This window comes from Rana temporaria, chromosome 4 (assembly GCF_905171775.1).
Source record: "Rana temporaria chromosome 4, aRanTem1.1, whole genome shotgun sequence".
NCBI lineage: Eukaryota > Metazoa > Chordata > Amphibia > Anura > Ranidae > Rana > Rana temporaria.
In genome coordinates this window covers 209792948-209815290 of record NC_053492.1, presented here as the reverse complement: position 1 = coordinate 209815290, position 22343 = coordinate 209792948, and the positions used below count along the sequence as shown (strand labels likewise).

Genomic DNA, 22343 nt, shown 5'->3' with positions numbered 1-22343 from the left:
GTGTAATAACATATTTATGACATCATTCAAATACACATACACATTATCTGTTCTTCTAAAGGATTTGTAATTTTGTCTAGCTAATTTGTATGAATAATATGCTCTTGCCCATAAGACACATCTAGGTGACACCTCTTTCTGTGTATGTGTTACACAATACTTTGGTATCATCATGTCAGCCACCTTCTTCAGACTGGGCAATAATTGAAGTCATCAACTATGCTCATGTTGTGCATTCTTCTGTATGTTTATACTATGCCAGTAAATATGCAGGCATAAGAACTGGGCTACCCCCCCCCCCTTTTTTTTTTACAATCTGAGTGGTGCTGTATAGGGATTGAGTCTAGTATGAGAGAAGCAGGTTCATGTAATTATGCCATTTATACACTTGAAAAATACAACTGTCCAATGGTTTACAGCAGACCACGGTATCTGTATATGATTTATAACAAGCTCTAAGTGTTCAGTTAGTTACATGTGCATTTATAAACAAAATCTATGCTTTCATAGAAATTTCATTGTACTTGTGGGAGGTTCTGATTCAATCAATTTTCCGCAATCTGAAAAGTAGTTTTCACTTTTGCCATTGTCTTCATTTTATTGTCTGTCTTCTACCATGGATTTCTGCAGCATGCTAGAAATACATTTCAGTAATTCTGGTATTCATATAATGAAACCACTTTAGGTTTCAAGGCCATGGGTTCCCACATCATAAAATCCTTTTTATATTCACAAATGCATTTTAAACCATTGCACTGAAATCAATCAAGTCTTCCATTCTTTTATATCTTTCTTTCGTTCTATAGTGCGTCTATTCTGCATTACATGTCAAGCAGTCACTCCTTCCACCTAAACTTCATTTGAAAATAGCTTCTGGAATGTTCTTCTGTGAAGACTCTTAAAAGCAGAATAATATCTGACCCTAAGCCAAGTTTAAAATATTATGATCAAGCCCACTATTATTAAAGTGAAAAGCACTGAACGACATTAGTCATTTCTCACCGGATAACAGAATTATTTCTAGTTCACTCCCATTGCCTTTATACACGATCTGTTGACTTCAGATTGTCAATTATATATTCCTAGTTCTGATTTAGAGCTCTTTGAAGTAAAAAAAAATGACCCAATGTTCCCCATTCCAATGCACTACAACCGGGACCCACAATAATTCATTTTATGCACTTTCATTTAAGCCGTTAAATCAGTTTGAAAGGGAAAAATCTTAAAGTGCACCCATCATTTTGTAGCAGTTATAGAGACTGCTGTCAGGGGGAAATGAACTACAGATCTCATAAAACTGGAACATTATCTCATATGTTTTGTTTACTTTCATTTTTTTTTCAATTTCACGGATTTCCCTCTCTTCGTACTGACTTAGTCGCGCCATACAGATATAATCCTTCTTGAAGCAAACCAAATAACACTACCCAGTGCAGTGAGAAAAATGGGCTACAGCATACATTAAAGTGGAACCAGACTCTTTCAATCAACATTAACTATTTTTAGTCCTTATGCTGTCGGCATTAGTAAATAGATAGGATGGCTCACTATATATTGACTTGTTTTAATATTTTTTTTTTTTTTACATTTCTTCAGTTGCTTCCTGATTTCTGGCCTAGGCCAAAATTATCTGTTTGATTGCATCTGACGCTGCTCAAAGTAGAGGTGAAAGCATATCCCTGTGTCCCAGAACGTGGTGCAGGCTTGTCTTAATACCAAGCCAAGGGGTTAAGATCCTCTGACTAAGCCCCGGTGGACAAGGCAAAATGGATTAGGGTGTGTGGTTTGGTGGAGACATACAAGCAAAGGCCACTCTTTATCTTTTATTCACCTGGGCTGGTCAGGAGTAGTGGTGATGCTTTCCTCTTTACATTTACTAATCCCCTAGGCCAACATAATGTCATACATTCCAGAAGTCTTTATGGTCATTTTTTTTTTTCATTTGGAGAATGGAGGAGGGGCTTTCTCAGCTAAGCACACCCTACTGTCTGCATGCCGGAGCTAAGGGCAGATGGAATACAGGAAGTAAATGCTACATGAATCATCTGCTCTTGCTCAATATGGCTGCTGCTAGAAATGCTAGGGGGGTGTTTTGAAAAGTGATTTCTCAACAAAATAAGGCATGACAACATGGATGGATGGGTGACTTTGCTTTGCATAATAAAATGAACTAAATAGCATTTTCAGTTTGGGGTGCTCAGATACATTTTGGTTCCACTTTAAATCTATGCACTGAAAACAAATTGTGAAACTGCAGGTCAGTGTCTACATGCGCCTGTCAGTGTAAGGAATAAACACCTCCAGCACATTATTCGATATACTTTTTAGGGCCCTTTCACACGTACGTACGGACAAACGGTCCGTTTATTACAAGTCCGTTTACGGACTTGTAATGCATCCCTATGGGATTGCAGACGTTAGCGGATGATGCATCCGCTAACGTCCGCAACCATCCGCGTCCGCAAAGATCCGCTTTTGCGGATGGAAGAAAACCCTATTTTTCTTCCGTCCGGCGGAACGGATCGGATGAATACGGACACACGGTCCGTATTTATCCGATTCCCCATAGGGGAGAGCGGAGGAGAGACAGGGCGGTCTCTGCACTGTGTGCGGGGACCGCCCTGTCTGCCTACAGCTCAGCGGGGATTAACGGAGAAATCCCCGCTGAGCCAAACGGGCTAACGGAGCGGATCAATACGGATCCGCTCCGTGTGAAAGAGCCCTTAAACCCTCCACTGAACTATCAAAATAGTTTTATAAAAGGAAGAGAGGAAAACCCTCCCATAGGCCCCTTTCATGCAACTGTCCATTTTTTAGGCGGACCTGATCCGACCCTCCAGTCTCCTATATCCAATCCAATCCTGTTTGCTAAAAACAGATGGATGGGGATCATTCCCCATCAGTCTGGTGGATCAGATTGATAGCAGTCGGGTGCCCATAGAGGAGAGCAGGCTGTGTCTGTGTCCGCTCTGCAAAGCGGAGCGGACATGGACCAGCCATCTGCCTGCTCAGTGGGGACCAGTGGACAGATTCCCCACTGACTCCAATGGAACCCACCCAGTGTGTAAGGGGCCTTAAGCTGACCACATATGTTACAATCTGATTTAACAATCTCCTTTAGAACTACCACCAACTATGGTTATATATTATATTTTGATACTAATTAATAGGATAGACTAGGTAAATCCTCATATAGTTTTGGTAACTTGAAAGTTTTCCATCGATTGCACAGACATAAACAGTAATAGACCCTGACAAAGGTTTTAAGTCTCCACAAAATTATAATTTACTTTAGAGGATATTCAGTTTATTTTGTTGGCAAACAGTGTGAAGCCTCGTACACACGACCGAGGAACTCGACGGGCGAAACACATAGTTTTCCTCGTCGAGTTCCTTGTTAGGCTGTCGAGGAACTCGACAAGGCAAGTTTCTCCATTCCCGTCGAGGAAATAGAGAACTTGCTCTCTTTTTGGCTCGTTGAGTTTCTCGACAGTTTCCTCGACGAAAATGTACACACGACCGGTTTCCTCGGCAAAAAAATATCTCCCAGCAAGTTTCTTGCTGGTTTTTGCCGAGAAACTTGGTCGTGTGTACAAGGCCTCAGAGTCTTCCATAGCTGGTCGTATGATGCAACTAGTATTGAGTTTACATATCTTAGTGGGTGGGTGAGCATTTATGCTTGTTGGTGATTTTAATGTTTTTTTACTTTTAACTACATGAATGAAGTGTACTTTTGTATACGTAAAAAAAGAGTTTGTACAAAAATCGCGAAACCATTCTGCCCCCTACCACAGTCGGCAACAGACATTTGCCAGAGAGTTAAAGCGCTCTGGAAGCTTGTATATTCTAGTTTGAATTTGTCCTTGATAAATTAGTTGTGCTATGATGGTCTCCTTCTTCCCCCTCTAATCCATTTATGAGTGTTACCCTGAAAGGTGGAGGTGTGGTTCCAGTATCAACAGCAGTATATCTACAAATTTTATATAAAAGTCTTCTAAAACCCACTTATTGGTTTAAGAGGCCATTTTGGATTGATGAGTCTCTGTGTCTGCGGTGGAGGAGTTAACACCTTCTTCTCTGATGTGCAGCACTGATTTGATATGGACACTTTATGAGCTCATTTGAATTGCTTTCTGCTATTGCTACACAGGAACTGCACTTTGAATTGAATTGCTGTATACGTTTTTTTTATGGATGTTTTCCATTTAATGTCCATGCACTTTATAATTTGGGGTATTTTTAGCACAGATTTATTTATCACACATATTTTGCACTAACAATTCTATTGCTAGTTTTTTAGCAATGTTTTAAAAAATAATCTATTGATATGATGCAAGCAAATGTCTGTCTTTATCAAGAAGATCTCTACAAAAATACACAGGGTCTTATTTACTAATGGCAAATCGACTGTTCACGCTGCAAGCAAATTTGTCCCAGAGCTTAATTAAATAGGCAAAGCTCTGCTGACTTTCATCACCCAATCGTTTGCAAAAATAAAACATATTTTTTTCACCACATTCATTAAGCCCTGGGGAAAATTTGCCTTTAGTAAATCAACCCCACAATGTGGAACAAGACATGCCTTATTCTGCAATGTGGGGTTGATTTCCTAAAGGATAATAGACAGAGGTGGCTCTAGGCTTTGTGAGGCCTTAAGCAAAACTTGGGTAACATGGGTAAAAAAATTCAAGCAAAATAGCTGCAGAAAGTTGCACGAATCTAGCACATAGTGATTGAGCAGAGGCAAATTAGGCGGCCGCGAGGCCCCTGTGAGTGTCAGACCTTAGGCGACCGCCTAATTTGCCTAATTAACCACTTCAATACCGCACATAGACATATGACGTCCACTTAGGGGATCTCCCATCCTGGGTGGACGTCATATGACGTCCTGTACTTTGTGCGGTGATATCTGAATGATGCCTGCAGCTAGAGGCATCATAAGTTCTCTGACACACAAGTTAACATAAGCTGGAAATTTGTGTCGGGGAGGGAACTTAGAGATAGATAAGAGCTTATCTATTCAGAGTACAGCTCTGTAAGTTCCTTCGTTCCTCTGCCTATGTGGAGGGGGGGTGCCTTTCCTCCATTCAGCTTTCACACAGTGTAAGTCCAGACTCCACACCCTTTGCTGAATGAGTAAGAAAAATTAATAACTTCCCAAAGAGTGTAGGAAGGGAAAGACAGCAGATATACATGTAAGACTTATGTAGGAGGATTTGTTTCATCTCTGTGTATTACCTGAGGCCAGTCACTTCACTGGGTATAGGAGAAGGCTTCCAACCACTTTAAAGATCATACTATTACCAATGTAAAAGGTAAACACAGCTAGTTACTTAGTATAAGAAAATGCTGTCTACTTACCTGTAGATTTCCAAACTGTTCACTCCATATTTACTTTCAATTCTATACTTTCCTGGTTCACTTGCTGGGCTAATCAAAGATTCATTCTTATACCTATACAAAATAAAAGAAGTGGTAATTTTATCCCCATAAACGAAATTGTTTTATTAAAAAAACAAGTACGTTATAGTTACACAGTCCTAAACTGCACTGACATTGCAATGAAAAGAAGAAGTTATTCTTTGCATTGCAAATGCAACACATCACTTAATTATAGCTAATGGAAAGCTTAAGCTGGGCATTCACCTTTTAGAGCTTTTCAAAATTGGATTGAAGTGTTTGCTGCGCTGCTATAGGGCACGTGAACCATTCAAAGTTTTAATATGTGCGAGAAAGACATTAAACAGGAAATAAAATTGAAAAATTAACACTGAAATTACTTTCAAGACTATTTTGTTATAGAATGTGTGTAATAAAAACAAGCTGGTGAAAAAAACAGCGTGTCGACTGAATGATATGACATGCATGATAGTGACATGCAGAAAATTCTTACTAAATATACTATCATTTGGAAATTAGGAAATATAGTAGAAACCTCAACTAGATCAACAAAGTTTCTAAATATAAAGCTGCTAGACTTTTGAGTTTTAGGAAAAAACATTTCTGAGCTAAAATATTTTTTAGCGTTTTGAGTACGCACGATTTATGCTATAATGAACAAGCTAAAGTACTACAATCATTTCTGTGATATATTTTTAGAGGATTATATTGACACAATTAAGTTCACCTTTTTAAGCTGTACTCTCTACATTAGGAGCCATGGGCCAGATTCACAGACAAATACGTTGCTCCCCCGCGGCGTAACGTATCTAATTTACGTTACACCACCACAGGTTTACATCGTAAGTGCCTGATTCACAAAGCTCTTACCTGTAAACTTGCGGCGGTGTAACGTAAATCCGCTCAGGGCAAGCTCGCCTAATTAAAATGGGGCGGGCACCATTTAAATTAGGCGCGTTCCCGCGCCGAATGTTCTGCGCATGCTCCGTGTTAAAATTTCCCGACGTGCTTTGCGCGAAATTACGGCGCCCGGAGGTTTTATTTGAACTGCGACGTGCGTTACGGCATTTCGTATTCCCAGACGTCTTACGCAAAAAAAAAATTCGAGATTCGATGCGGGAACGACGGCCATATTTTAACATGGCTGATCTAAAGATAAGCCATGTTAAAGTAGGTGTAACTTTGCGACGGGAAAAACCGACAAGCGACGATGTACGAGATTGCGACAAACGCGCGGAACTTCGTGGATCGCCGTAACTAGTCATTTGCATATTCTACGCCGATGGCAATGGAATCGCCACCTAGCGGCCGGCCTAGAATTGCATCCTAAGATCCGACGGTGTAAGTCATTTACACCTGTCGGATCTTAGGGCTATCTATGCGTAACTGATTCTATGAATCAGCCGCATAGTTAGGACGGGCGGATCACAGAGATACGACGGCATATCAGGAGATACGCCGTCGTATCTCTTCTGTGAATCTGGCCCTATGTTGTTATAGAAATCAGATCAGTCAATTTTCTTTTCTGCCATTGAACTTATCTATGGCTAGTTATGTCTACTGATAAGTGCAAGCACCAAGAATAATAATATACAGAAGTGTATTCTGAGTATCAAGTTTAGGACAAGGCTGAAACTTGAGTTTTTGAATAGCAAGTATATTTTACAGAAAAAAATTATTACAGCCGTGGTCACACTGGTGCAACCTGTCATGCGATTTTCAAATCGAATGACAAGTCGCACCCTATTGTCCGCATTGGAAGCGGTTAAATTGGTGCGACCCCTATTCCATTGGAGTCACACCAATTTTGAAAGCAAATCCTGCACTACTTTTTGCAAGTTCAGGTGCAACTTGCATAGACATCTCTGCATGAAGTAGCACCTACTTCAAGTAAAATAGCACGATTTCAATGTCATGATCGGTGTGACCGGGGTGTTAAAGTGTACTGTATGTATAGCCCAAGTTTGTTTTTTAAAGATTAGCCCCTATTGTTGTTGAAAGAAAATCCAAAGTTGTACAAATGTCATTAAAGTGTATGTTTCCTTAACCTCCCTGGCGGTATTCCAGAGTCGGGCTGAAATTTCAGTACTATGAGCAGTAACCCCGAGCCAGACTCGGGTTTGCATCGCAGTATCCAGGCAGGGAGTTACTTACCTTGTCCCTGGATCCTGCGATGTCTCCCCACTGTGTGAGCGAACTGTCTCCTCGCTCGATTCACACAGTGCCCGTGTGCCGCCGAGCTCCATTCCCTGCGACGTTACGACACACGGGGGCGGAGATCGGCACCAAATTCAAAAAATAAAAACACAGTTCACATACAGTATACTGTAATCTTACAGATTACAGTACTGTATAAAATAATTACACACCCCCTTTGTACCTAGTGGTCTGTCCAGTGTCCTGCATGCACTTTTATATTATAAATACTGTTCTTTCTGCCTGGAAACTGGAGATTGTCCATAGCAACCAAAAGTGTCCCTTTATGTCAAAAGTGGTTTTAGAGCAGCTAGAAAACAGCGATAATAAATTAGAATCACTTGCAGAATTGTGCGATAGCGATTTGTGGGGAAATTCGTCATCAAACACTGAAAGTAATGACAGCAACAATTCTGCAACTGAGCAAATTTCCGTGTTTTAGATTTGATTACATTATTGAATAATTTTTATTATTATTATATAATTATTTGTTATAATTATTTATAGTTATTTATTATATTATAATTAATGATTTCGTGTTTCAAACTTTATCATACCCGAGATGTCTACTAGACTCTTGTTTGGACAGATTTAAGTGAGTTATTTCTAAGAATTACAGGCCTACAATGTAAAACGCCAAATTTCCATGCAATATAATTGTACCTTTCAGCATCAAAAACCTGACATAATCATACCGCCAGGGAGGTTAAACATGCTTTTTTTTTCTATTTGTGTGTTCAGATAGTCTCTATTATTTGCATGAACTTCTTCTATCTGAAGTACCTGATTTATCCCGCCAGTCACTTTTCTTCCTTGTTCTAAATTACCCACACAAAGTATGGAAGCTGATCTGTGTTGGCGTGATCAGTTTTCATTTGGCTGTCAAATCAGGGGTACAGGACACTGGGCAGACACACAGTGGGGTTGATTTACTAAAGGCAAACCCACTCTGTACTACAAGTGCACTTGATATGCAGTTGCTGTAGATCTGAGGGGAAGATCTGAAATTAGGGGAAGCTCTGCTGATTTTATCATCCAATCATGTACGAGCTAAAATGCTGTTTTTTATTTTCCTTGCATGTCCCCCTCAGATCTACAGCAAATGCACCTCCAAGTGCACTTGTAGTGCACAGTGGATTTTCCTTTAGTAAATTACCCCCAGTGTGTCTGTATTGGGGAGTTTGTTCATCCACCACACCCCCTGACCAGTCACAGTTTGCATATAGCACACACCCCCTTGAACATGCCCCCTGCTGAAATATATCACAAATTCTTTAAAACAAGGTGAAGGTAAAACCTATAAGAAACCCTGTTTTGGGGACAATTGTCTACTAATGGAACCTCCCTTACTTTGTAGAGCTTTCCCTTCACTTTCTGTTGTATCTGTAGGACTTGAAGAGAAGGGAAATCTACCCAAGGGAACACTGAAAACAAAAAAAAAAAGCTGACAGGGAATTTAACTAATCCCCATCATTTTAACCAAAAATGTTTTGGCTATACATGCTGACAGGCCTGACAATAGAGGTGACACTGTTTGGATGTTATTTAAGCACTGTCTATGGTTGCAGATGGGAAGGTGACAATTCTAGGTCATGAACATGTTTTCACATTGCCTCATGGCAGGCAATGTCTTGTATAAAAGCTGCTGGAGTTTCTACTCACCACTGCACAAGAGGTGTAGGATATCCTTGTACCGTGAAGAAAAGCTTTACAGACATGCCTTCCCAAACAGTGTGGGATCTGAGTCGTACTAAGATATCTGGGGCACGACTTATGCATTCTTCATGGATGTGTCTCTGCATTGCCATTTTTTCTTCTACCTGCCAAATGAAAATATGCATATGGTCAGTTAGTAATATGTATGCTGCTGGGGCCAAAGGGCTGATTCCCAAACCCTGTATGTTTAGCTGGGCCCTTGGATCCCAACCCTTCCCACACATTATTATATGTGCTGTTGCTGTACTTGCTGCATTTACCTATTAAGCTCAGCTCTTCAGCATTTCACATTTCGTTAACATGATATTTAGTATCTATGGAAGGGCTCATAGGACAAGTATTGCACTTGCAAGAGAATAAGTACAAGAAATGGCCTAGCGGTAAAGTTTTTGTTACCCTAAAACAATTTTTTTCCGTAATGTATCCTGTTCCTTGAACCACTTACGACCCGGACCATTATGCAGGTAAAGGACCTGGCCAGTTTTTGCGATTCAGCACTGCGTCGCTTTAACTGACAATTGCGCGGTCGTGCGATGTGGCTCCCAAACAAAATTGGGGTCCTTTTTTTCCCACAACTAGAGCTTTCTTTTGGTGGTATTTGATCACCTCTGCGTTTTTGATTTTTTGCACTATAAACAAAAATAGAGCGCCAATTTTGAAAAAAAAAACAATATTTTTTACTTTTTGCTATAATAAATACCCCCAAAAAAGATATAAAAAAAACATATTTTTTTCTCAGTTTAGGCCGATACGTATTCTTGTACTTATTTTTGGTAAAAAAAATCAAGCGTTTATCGATTGGTTTGCGCAAAATTTATAGCGTTTACAAAATAGGGGATAGTTTTATTGCATTTTTATTAATATTTTTTTTTTACTACTAATGGCGGCGATCAGCGATTTTTTTCATGACTGCGACATTATGACGGATACATCGGACAATTTTGACACATTTTTGGGACCATTGTCATTTTCTCAGCAAAAAATGCTATAAGAATGCATTGTTTACTGTGAAAATGACAATTGCAGTTTGGGAGTTAACCACTAGGGTGCACTGAAGGGGTTAAGTGTGACCTCATATGTGTTGCTAATTCTAAGGGGGCGGGGCTGGACATGTGACTACATTGATTGCCTTTCCCTATATCAGGGAACAGACGATCAATGACAGCGACCACAGTGAAGAACGGGGAAGCTGTGTTTACACACAGCTCTCCGCGTTCTTCAGCTCCGGGGACCGATCATGGGACTCCGGTGGCGATCGGGTCCGCGGGTCCCGCGGCCGCGGTCACGGAGCTGTGGGTCCCCCAGCATGGAACGCAATACGACGCTGAAAGCGCCTGTTTCACAGAGGAGAGGTTGTAAAGAAAAACATTTTTTGCCTTAATGCACGCGAAGATTCGCAAACGATCCCGAGAGTCTCCAAGGGGGGGGAGACTTGGAGACTCTTGGGATCGTTTGCGAATCTTCTCAATGGACGTAACGTCGTACGAGGGGAAGGGGCCACGTGTGACGTCACCCGCGATCGCCGACCTAGTTTTATGCTGTTTCGCTGCACTCGCTTGAGAGTGCCTATACAGTGAGTGTATTCGTTTTTTATCCTTAAATAAATGTATTTTGGCTTCAGAGAGCACTAGATTTCCTCTCCTTTTTTTTATGCCCTGATTGCCATGTCCTGATCCTGAGTCTGACTGATATTGTGGTTCTACTGCTGCATTGCTTGCTGTCCTCTGAGAACAGGTGGTTCTCTGATTATGCTTTGTGACCTATTGCAGGTCAAAGTTGTAAGGTGAGAGGCCATTCCTGCTATTTTGTGGAGGTTCCTTCTGGATATCACCCTTTGGATTTTTGCACTATTATATTCCGATTTGGATCATCTTTTTGCACTTGAGCACTTTATATGGACTCTATTATATAATTTTTAATTATATATCATATATCATATGTTTTAATTTTCTGTATGTATAGTTTACAATTGTTTGCTTTGCGCTGCACTATTATTTTATGTCAGTGTGAGGTGTTTTATTTGAATTTACCTTAGTGCTGGCTCGCATTTTTTAGTTTATATTTACATTCCAGCGCTGAATAATTTTTCTTTATTAGATGCCTCGACTGAACTGGATGACGGCAGCGGAGAGCGGACTTCAGACTGCTCTTCACTGAAAAAGTTGGACGTTGGGATGACGCGCTGTCTTGACTGAACTTGGTGATGTCAGCAGAGCATGGACTTCGGACCGCTCTTCACTGAAAACGGGTCACAGGAGTGCAAAACTAATTGCACGCCTGTGAACCATCGGAGAAGTCCAGCCTAAAAAGCTTGGGCTGGATTTCTCCTTTAAGGAAATTATGTATTAAGTGCCTATGCAACAAAGAGCCCTCAATCTACTTACAGCACTTCAGTATAACAATTAGCAACCCACTGCACAATGTAACAAATGTTTGAGCCTTGTGTGTGATATGTGTGTAAGGAATGTGTAGTCAATGAGACATAATAGGGTTGATTTGCTAAAGGCAAATAGACTGTTCATCTTGCAAGTTCATTGCACTTTGTAAGGGAATGTCTGCAGACCTTGGTGAATCAGGTGAAGTTCTGCTGACTTCCATCATCCAATCATTTGCAAGCAGAAATGCTGTTTTTTTTTTTTCATGTACCTTACATGTGTTTGGGTATTCTTTGCAAGTTATGAGGAGTATTCCCTTTCAAAATGAACAATGTAATTGCTTTTAGTAAATCAATCCTGATGTGTTTTGGATCAGTCTTTTAACATTGCAGAGCATTTCAATCGTTGAAGTATAAGATCAAATAAATAGATCTTAGCTAAGCCAAAGGGAACAATTTCTTGCGAATGCTCATTTTGTTATTTAAAATCTCTTGCAACATAAGAAATAATCCTATATAATGCTGAGACATAGTAATCATTTTGAAACAGGTAATCGTCAGAACTATAAATGCTGGAAGGGCTCAATTTGCCTATATATAGGCATTTTTATTATTATTACTATTATTGCTGATATGAATCATTTCTCTTTTGTAGCACTATACACATTAAGGGCATACAATATCCACAATAATGGCATTAGAATATTATTATTTTATTATATAATATGAATAAGAGTCCTACCCAAAGAAGCGTAAAATTATAAGAAGGCTATAGACCTTAGAGGACTGTTAAAAATGCAGACACAAAAAACTTGTTAGTGAGGTCTTTTTGAGCAGCTTCATACATTCTATAAGTATGTTTTATCTCCTAGGGAGAGCTATGGTGTCTTCTGGTGAATAAAATAGCCCCCTAAAGTAATCTAAATCAGAGAGATCTGGTTATTACCCTCAAGCCTCGTACACACGACCGAGAAACTCGATGGGCAAAACACATCGTTTTGCTCGTCGAGTTCCTAGTTAGGCTGTCGAGGATCTCGGCGAGCCAAATTTCTCCATTCCCGTCGAGGAAAAAGAAGACGCGCTCTCTTTTTGGCTCGACGAGATCCTCAACAGTTTCCTCGTCGAAAAGTGTACACACGAACGGTTTCCTCTGCAAAAAAAAAAAACCAGCAAGTTTCTTGCTGGTTTTTGCCAAGAAACTCGTGTGTACGAGGCTTCACATGTCTATGATCAGATTACAAGGGATGGGATTAATTAATTTAGCGTTGGTGGAGAAAGTTGCATAGGAAGTCTGGAAATAGTTTGGTATTGAAAGAGAATGGTGGGATGGGACAACCTGGGTATAAGGTGCCTACAGAGATTCTACAAAGACGTGGTTGGATCAAGTGATACATTTTAAGATGCTGCCTCTAGGCATCAACTGCTATTGCTGGAAAGTTTGCCATGGAACAGGAAGGATTTCATTAAAATGTAATTTAAAATAAATCTATTTAGTCAGTGAAAGAACTCCATTTGATAAACTCCATTATCCTTCCTACAATCCCTTTCAGACAAGTCAGACGAGGCATGTGTTGTCTGTCTAATTAGAGCCCTTTCATTTCTTATGGCACTACTGGCATATCTGGTTACATTCATCTTCTGCGCCCCGTGTCTTACCCAGTTGAAATGCTAAGTATGAAAACTGGCAATAGAGAGAATGTAGAGATGTGGCGATAGATAGATCTGAACAGTAAGAATGACAAATGTATTGTCAAAGGGATACCTATTATTATTTAACATAAAAAAAGGTATTAATTGAGGATACACTAGACTTTCTACTGCTCAGTGGTGTTTATCATTCCTTAATGGGGTTTGTATAGTGTAACATAACATTGTTTTGTGCCAGCAAGAACGACAATCATTGCATTACCAATCTGTGAATATGCGCTTTATCAATCTGTTCTCTTGCTAAAGCACGTGCGATGCGAACATCTTCTTCCAAATGGGCCAGCTCCGTGGCATAATGTACACTTCTGTCATAGCTTCTGTGTTGCTGGGTATGCTGCTCACTGTATTGCTGCGTTTGTTGTTCAGTATGTTGCGCCTGGGTCCTGCAGAACAAATATACAGCTATAAAAGGGTAGTGATGCAGTGGATAATAACAAATAATGAATGAATGTAAGGCCCCAAAAATCAAACTGCTGAACTATGGAGTCTTTTAAAAGCCAAGATGCACATTCATTTTAAACAAGTCCCTACAGTATACATAACAGAAAGCATTATTGTACCAATTATATATATAACTGTTACCACAAACATACACACTCATAAAAGCATAAGAAATATTAGAGAAGATCAAAAAATTAATGTGGCAAAAATGGTTATATATTTGTGTTGCAAGTTGGAATATGCTAAAACTAATACTGTAAAATGTATAACAATACTGTAGGGTATGTAGTCTAACAAAAAATGCTCTAGTGTTCTTCCTACCAGCCTACCAGATTAACAGGCTTTTACCTTTTACAGTACATACTCAATCTTGCTCTATTGATACTTAAAATATTTTTTAGGCCCGCCTGACTGATAGGAAAGTCATAAAATGAGCAAGTTGGTATATTAAAACTATAAAGCACAGTGAATAGAAAAAAAATCACAATATTGGCAAGCATGCTGTTTCATAGAACCCAACAAATAGATTTAGTTTTATAGGGTTAGCACTCCAGTGACTAATTAATGGAATGCAAGTGAATCTGATATATTTGCCCCTCCCACTCCAAAACGCAAAGCAGCTATCTTTTTCAACAAGCGTTCCTCATTGCAAATGACTAAACTGCAATATGTGAAAGGAGAAACAGATGGAGCTAAATTGTTTCAGCTAAATAGCACACTTCAGTGCCACGTTGACCTTCTGCATTCACATAAACTTTCATGTGAGTGTGGTGGAAAGAGGCACCTATCCAGTTTAGAAATGACCAATGCCATATGCCTCTGAAATTAAAGTGAGGCGCTGTAAAACACACAGATTTAAAAGGAACACAGCTTATAGATGGATGTGTACAACCTAAAGAAAGTGTTATTCTTTATTTTACACATACACACATGAATATTCATTAATCATGCTCCTATTTTCCCAAACCTCATTATCACAAAATGAAATGCATCACTGCATAGTATTGGGAATGCTACCTGTGAACTCTAAAGGAGACATTAAAGGTATTATTGTTTGGTGACTGGGCTGCAGAATTTAGAAAAAGGTCTAAAAAAAAAAAAAAAAAAAGCTGCACAAAGAAATCATACTTGGGAATGTGAAATGTTAGCGCTGGACCCATGAGGTTTTCCTATTGGTGTTGCTATTCCATGGCATTGTAAATATGTTGATGTAAGTGATCTTGTTACCAGACAGACAGCTTCTACACAGCAGAGGATCTTCACAGTTTCCTTGTTTGTAGTGCAATACAGCAAAAATAAGAATTAAAGTGCCACACCACTGTTCAATAATCCAGATATAATTTTGTTCCCGTAAAGGACAGAAGGACAGTCAAAAAAGTAGCCAATGTGCTTTGGGGCTCAAAAATACCTCTTCATCAGGGCTTGCAATAGTACAATACCTGAATACTGACCTAAACATGAATAGTATTGTTATTGCGTGTGATAATCTGCTCAGCAGATGTTTTGGCTAATCATTTGATTATCCCCTTGATTCTTACTGGAATAAAATTATATTTAGATTATTGAACAGCAGGTGTTGCGTTTGAGCACCGGGAAATCAGTCAACCTGCATACAAGACAGAAAATCTTGCGCTATATGTAAAAATAACATAAAAATAATACTCAAGTGAATGAAGAAATAATGCAGTGAAAACTATATTAAATTAATATATAAATCTCAAGCAAATGCTACATACTAATTGTAAACTATTGCATCTTTGTAAGAAAAAAAAAAACAATGCAAGTGTTAAACATAATAAAGTTCAATGAATAATGGATAAAAAGACCTCTGCAATCCTAGATCTGTGATCAGTTGCGGTGCAATGTAAAAATGTAAGAAACTACTGATTTCTACTCTTGGTCTATTGGGTGAAGAAAGGTGAAATACTGTGAAATTAAGCTGTGTTGACTTCCAATTATGTGAAGAGGAATAAAAAAAAAACACAGATTTTCTTCTCTTGAATTCACTGACTGTAAACTTTTATAAGTACAATTAATGCAAGATAAACAATGTACACTGCCAATACCTCATGCTTGCTCAAAGCTGGTCTTTAGCGGGTTGTTTTGACTTGCTATAACCTAGGTACAAAACAGTTGTCCTAAGCTGTTAAAGTAAATGATGTAGCCCTTTTTTTAGACGTTTCTGTGAATTTTTTTATGACACTAGATCTAAGACATAATTTAAAAATTTAAGTACTCCATATTCCCATACACCTAATCCACCAGATATTAAAATGTAACCTTGACACTATTAGTATTTAAATTTTCAGTATTTTTTGCCATTTTCTCTCCTCTTTATCATTAGTAATTCTTGTGATGATCGCAATCGTGCAATAATTCTTCTAGACTAAATAGTGCCATTTCTTTTCTTTTTTACTACTATCTGTCTATTAATGCGCATGAGACTCCTATTGCTTTACTCTATTTCTGTACTGACTTTACTGAACTTCTTCTTTATTATTTTCTTGCCTTATTTCCTGCCTTTTATACTTGCTCCTCACTATATCCCTTATTCTCTATCACCTGCTTGCTACTTAATATTCTTAAACTGCTTACTGATTCTTACTTATCTTATATATCTTCCTTCATAATTGCTCTTATTTTCTCATCAGCTTTTTGTAATCTTATGGCATATTTGGCCATCATGCTTGAAAATTAAACATCCATAGTACTATCCTACTCCCAAAGTGCTGCCCCACTTCCGAATTAGTAGTGAGTAGATTGTAGTATCAATAAAGAAGAATTTGAAAGGCAATCTAGTATAAAGAAATAATTGTCATCACCATTAAAAATGTGAAGGGTGCAAAGGAAACAATGTCTAAATAGTGTGAAATAGGATGATACAGTATTTTTTTATGTAGTGGGTAAGAATATGGAGCGTATTCATTTCCATTTGTTTTTTAAATCGGAGCATGGTACAGCTAAAACATTACTGGCAAATAAAGCTAAGAATATGAACCTTGTAGAATCTGCTCTTGTACAGAACATCTGGAGTATGGGTTCACTTTAACCCTTTTTTCATAATATTGTTCTCGAAAGACGGTTCCAATTTATACATTACCAAATCCCTTTCCTAGCATTAATGATGAAACTTTTGCCTCAATAGAAACTGGTGAAATATTTTTATTACACATAAACAGCCATATCCTTCCTAAAGATAAACAGCCATATTCTTCCTGATTGATTCAAAGCACAAATATCAGGTTGCATGTGCCAAAGGGAAAACATTTATTCTCATTGTTTGTTTTGGTAAATTATGGCTAATAGAGGTAAGGGAATTGAGTTAACCATATCAAGATATCACCCATAAAACTTCATTCATACACTTACATACACTGTTGGCAGGGTAGATATTGAAAATAGAAAAAACAGAAGAGATTACTGACCTTATCGTGAAGAAGTTTAAGCCGGGATTTAGCATACACTTGCATATGATCATCAGAGCTAATTTGCTGATCTCTAATGATCTTGACCAAGGCATTTTCATATAGAAAATCCTAGCAAACTGAAAGAGCTACCCAGAATGCATGTATCAGTTGCATAGAGCATGCATATGCACTAAGCATACCTAGCAAAAGTTTATAGTGATGTTTATTTATGGCAATTAGTCAAACAAAGCTTAGCGCAGTAGGCTGTAAACTTCAACATTCCCGCCAAGCTGTAAAGCTAAACTTTGCTTGAATCTATTTTTGAGTAATGCACAAGACGAAAGAATAAAAAAATCCTTACCTGGATGCCTGGGCCATTTAGGCTGTAAACACTAGTAGCACACATCTTCTTTACACAGTTAAAAACATTAGGCTGATAAGTATACATTTTGTAAAGTTTTGTTTTACCAAATTAATGTTTTGGTGGGTGGTACTTTAAAGGTAAAAAAGGGAAAGGAAATTTAGGCTACATCCACATGTTTTTGAAAATGTTATTTAAGTGCACCTGTTCTTCATTTAATTCTGAAGCCTCGTACACACGACCGAGAAACTCGACAGGCGAAACACATCGTTTTGCTCGTCGAGTTCCTTGTTAGGCTGTCGAGGATCTCGGCGAGTCAAATTTCTCCATTCCCGTTGAGGAAAAAGAAGACATGTATTCCATGTTTCACCAGAAATCGTGTTCTTATTGGAAGGTCAACCCTCATGTCTTGCTCTGGTGACAACTTAATAGTATTATCTCTTGAGGAGACGCCAACAAACTGCTTATACGTATGGTATGAGAATGTGGGCCTAATATACTAAATAGAATTGTGTATGTGGATGTAACCTAGAAGGAAAATATTATCATGCTTTAATATGGATGCCTACTTTTTCACTTTAAGTTATTTCAATCTCTGAAAACTCTCAGACTACACATATTCATTAAAATGTTTATTAATAAATGTTAAGAATTTCCATCACCCCAACAACATCATGTTTAATTGCTTGTTATGTATTATTAATGCTAACTACATGTTTAAAAGTTTAAACATATTCTAAATGCAATTTAGTTGATGAATGCATTCTCAATGGACATTGAGAAGTTCAGTTGTATCACAAAACCTAGACCCGCTTTAAGTAATTTAGTATATAGACTCTGTATACTTATATTAAATAAGATAAAAAACAAACAAGAACATGTTGTGCCCTCTTCTTTGATCATTGGGTGGCATTAAATTTTCCATTTATGTATAGTATGCAATTTTAGCAGCAAATTATTTTTTTTCCCAGTTTATTTAATAGTAAACAATATTCAGATCTTTACATTTTATAACAGGTAACAATCAAAATGAACATATTAATAATGACAATATGGGAATAAAGTATAAAACAAATTTTGTCTGTTAGACTTGCTGATGCTATTAACGGCCATCATGACATTGTCCCTACTGCATGTAAAAATGCAACTTAATATTGTTTTCATAAAGTCTAAAGATTAGTTCACCATGACTTTGAAGGAAGTGTCAAAATACATACAGTACAGCTTTGATAGTTAAATCTGATCAAAAGCTATCCCCAAAAAATGATATTTATAGATGTCTGCACATCTTGTGAAATGTATTTATTACTTGTGAAATATGAAGCGTTGTCATTTATATCTAATGACAGCACACGCAGGGTAGCAAGGAAATGCCTGTGACCGCTTGCTACAAAAGCAATGGGAGTTTTAACAGCAAAGTCACTGCCACACCCACACACTATGTAAGGCAGGTTATTGAGTGGAAAAAGCAAGGCCAGTTAATTTCCTGAATTCCTACCCCAGAGCAGGGTTTCTATTGCCATTTTGCAGGCAAACCGCTCAGCAGAAGTCAGTTCATGAACATAAAAAATACCAGCCCCAGTATATTACGTGGCATTTTATAGATGGCTACAGTTAAGTTTTAAACCAATTAATTTTGGCAGGTTTTATAAAGACTGAACATTTTCATCTGAATAAAAAGTCATAAATTAACGATAATATTACCCAAGAGAAAGATATTTTTAAATGAATCATCATAATTGTTATACCTTTATTCCCAATAATGTCATTGAATTTAGTTCCTGTACTTGTAAATTGTATTCACAATGACATCAATGAGTCTCAAGGTTGCACAGTGCATCATTGTTTGACGTATATGCTCACCTTGTTAGTTAGTTGTATTACCTTGTTGTAATATAAATAAGATATATGAACTATGACAAAGAGTTTTAAAATACTTAAAATTTTCATTACCAAGCTCCAAGTAAAGGCAAAACTTTTTTTTTTCTTTTGGATAGAGCAAGAGAGGGTTATAACTCGAGTAGTTTTTTTATTTAGTTTTTTGGCTATCTGTGTTGCATTGGTGAGATTTCCCTTTATTTCCTGTCCTGTAGCTAAAACAGGACGTGGAAGGATATCCCTCCAAAGTGAGGGAATCCCTGATTGTCACCAGATTCACCCGAATTAGTGAATCTCTTCCTATTCTGGTGACAACTCAACATTTTGGATTGTCTTTTACTTTCGATTTTGGGGATATTGGTAAATAGGGCAAATAGAGAGGGTGAATCTCCCTAACAGGGGCACAGACAGCAATAAAGATCTTTCCAAAAATAAACAAAAAAAGATTCACCTTTAGTTGATTTAAGGTAAGTTAAGCTATTGCTACTACAACATACTACTACTACTACTGCTACTGTTACTACTACTACTATTACTACTAGTGTGTTAATGATCCAAAGCATATCAAGAGTAAAAAATAAATAAAATATGTCACGATTTTAGTTTGCCTCTACCATCCATGCATGGTACACAGTTGCATGTACCTTCTTTTAAATGCAGGGACATAGTATTCTTGAACATCTCTATCAGACCCACAAACGCATTTTATTCTTGAACCGGAGAAGGAAGTTGCTGAACTTCTTACAGCAGAAGCTGAGGTGCTTCTTCTGCAGTGACAGAGAGGAGATGATGTCCAATCAATCTATTACAGCACTTTCATTTGACAAACATTCCACCTTCTTGAATAAACCATTTTTGTGTTATTATTTTTTTATACATCTTTTTTCCTATTAAGGAATATAATGTCATATTATTAAAATTGATTAACTTAAAAACATTTCTGTTTTATTTTTTGTCTGTGTTTCAAGCTGCCCCAGAACTGTACTTTAACTTCCTGAAGCCCCAGAATATTAGCTATTTCTCCCAACCAAAAAACTAGACTAATTCAGAAAGTTATTTAATAAGTGATTATGACTTTATAGAGAAGACATGCAAATGCTCATTAAAGTGGAACTTAAAGCGGGGGTTCACCCTAAAAAAAAATTCTAACATTACATTGAGCTGACTTCTGACACTGACAGTATGCTGATCTTTTTTTTTTTTTTACATACATACCATTTTATCACTATTTTTCCCTGGCTTCCGGGTAGTGAATCCCGCGGGAGTGGGCGTTCCTATTCACAGGCTAAGTGATTGATGTGATGACAAAAGCTTCCCACCGGCGCATACGGCACATCACGAGTTGCCGAAAGAAGCCGAACGTCGGTGCGCAGGCGCAGTATAGCGCCGTATAGAGCCGACTCGCAGTCCGGCTTCTTTCGGCAACTCGTGACGCACCGGTGGGAAGCTTTTGTCATCACATCAATCAATTAGCCTGTGAATAGGAACGCCCACTCCCGCGGGATTCACTATCCGGAAGCCGGGGGGGGGGGAATAGTGATAAAACGGTATGTACGGCAAAAAAAAAAAAATCAGCATACTGTCAGTGTCAGAAGTCAGCTCAATGTAATGTTAGAATTTTTAGGGTGAACCCCCACTTTAAAGTGTCTGTTACCCCACAAAGTACGATTTAATAAATGTGTGGTAAACATATTTTTGTTTTTCTAGTTGAAATAGTTTATTGATAACACAAATTAAGAGTACAGAAAATACATGTCACTTTTGAGACAAATGGCATAGAAAGAGCGATCAAACAATCAAATAGAAAAATGACTTAAAGGATAAGCATAACATGAAATAATGGTCAGGTATCCAAGGCAGAAACAGCATTGTTACAGAACGTGAAGTAGAAGGAGTTTCTGACATTGGATCAAAAATCAGAAACAGGAAGTATGCTTTATACAACCATAAAGGGGTAGTGCGGTCTTCCAATAAAATGAGAAAGATGTTTCCTATAAAGGTAGTTAAGCAGGTTAACACCATAAGGTCAGGCTGCTTTGGCATACGGTCCTGCTAGGATAATTGGGTTAAGCAAACCATATATAGGGACTCTGGTTGCAGAGGAGCTGAAAGGGAAATACAATTGACATGTATTTTACTAACTTTTTATTTACTCTACCTCTTTTAATACCCTGCTGATTTTGACAGTTCCCTTGGGTCCTTGCTTCAAATAGATCCTGGTTAACACGGAAGAAGATCCATGCTGCCATGGTCAGTTTGTGTCCCTGTGATGTTACAGGATGTTACAGGATGGCATGCCTAAACACGGCGTGCCTGAATTTCCTATGGTCAGCTTTGCTTAGATTACACATAGTAGGTAAGATTATCACGGAGTGGGTGGGCAGGATTACTAACACAGCAGGCAGGTGAGTGGACTTATGTCACACACACAGTGGCGGAGTTACTACTCTGTATATGTGTGCTGCATTGCAGGGCCAGTTTTAGTTTTGACAGCTAGGTTCCAGCTGGGAGCAACTGTCAAAACCAAAGCTTTTTCTGGACTGTAGCACACACATTCAGGGAAGTTATTTCTTTGCTGTGTGAATGTGTAATGTTAGCCTGCCTGTCTGCTGCATATGACTAAGCCATAGACCAGGACTTTTCCATTGTGTCTTCCTCTTCTAAACAGTTAAAGGGGTTGTAAAGGTTTTGTTTTTTATTTTCTAAATAGGTTCCTTTAAAGTGGAGGTTCACCCGGAAATAACGTTTTTTAACCTTAGATTCCTGCTCATTTTGTCTAGGGGAATCGGCTAGTTGTTTTAAAATCGAAGCTGTACTTACTGTTTTAGCGAGCGATCTTCTCCGCCGCTTCCGGGTATGGTCT

At 38.3% G+C, this 22343-nt stretch overlaps 1 protein-coding gene across 2 annotated transcripts in view; it reads right to left on the bottom strand.

Annotated features, from left to right (window-relative positions):
- The window catches only part of MYOM2 (myomesin 2), a 218157-nt gene that overhangs the window by 160905 nt on the left and 34909 nt on the right, over positions 1-22343 (bottom strand). Inside the window, exons 3-6 of one of the 2 annotated variants that reach the window (XM_040349806.1) lie at positions 20125-20247; positions 13596-13776; positions 9259-9416; positions 5362-5454 (exon numbers count right to left, since the gene is read on the bottom strand). In XM_040349806.1, the coding sequence (XP_040205740.1) occupies positions 5362-5454; positions 9259-9416; positions 13596-13776; positions 20125-20247 (555 nt within the window). The remainder of the gene's footprint in view (positions 1-5361; positions 5455-9258; positions 9417-13595; positions 13777-20124; positions 20248-22343) is intronic. The other variant, XM_040349807.1, reaches the window with a different exon arrangement.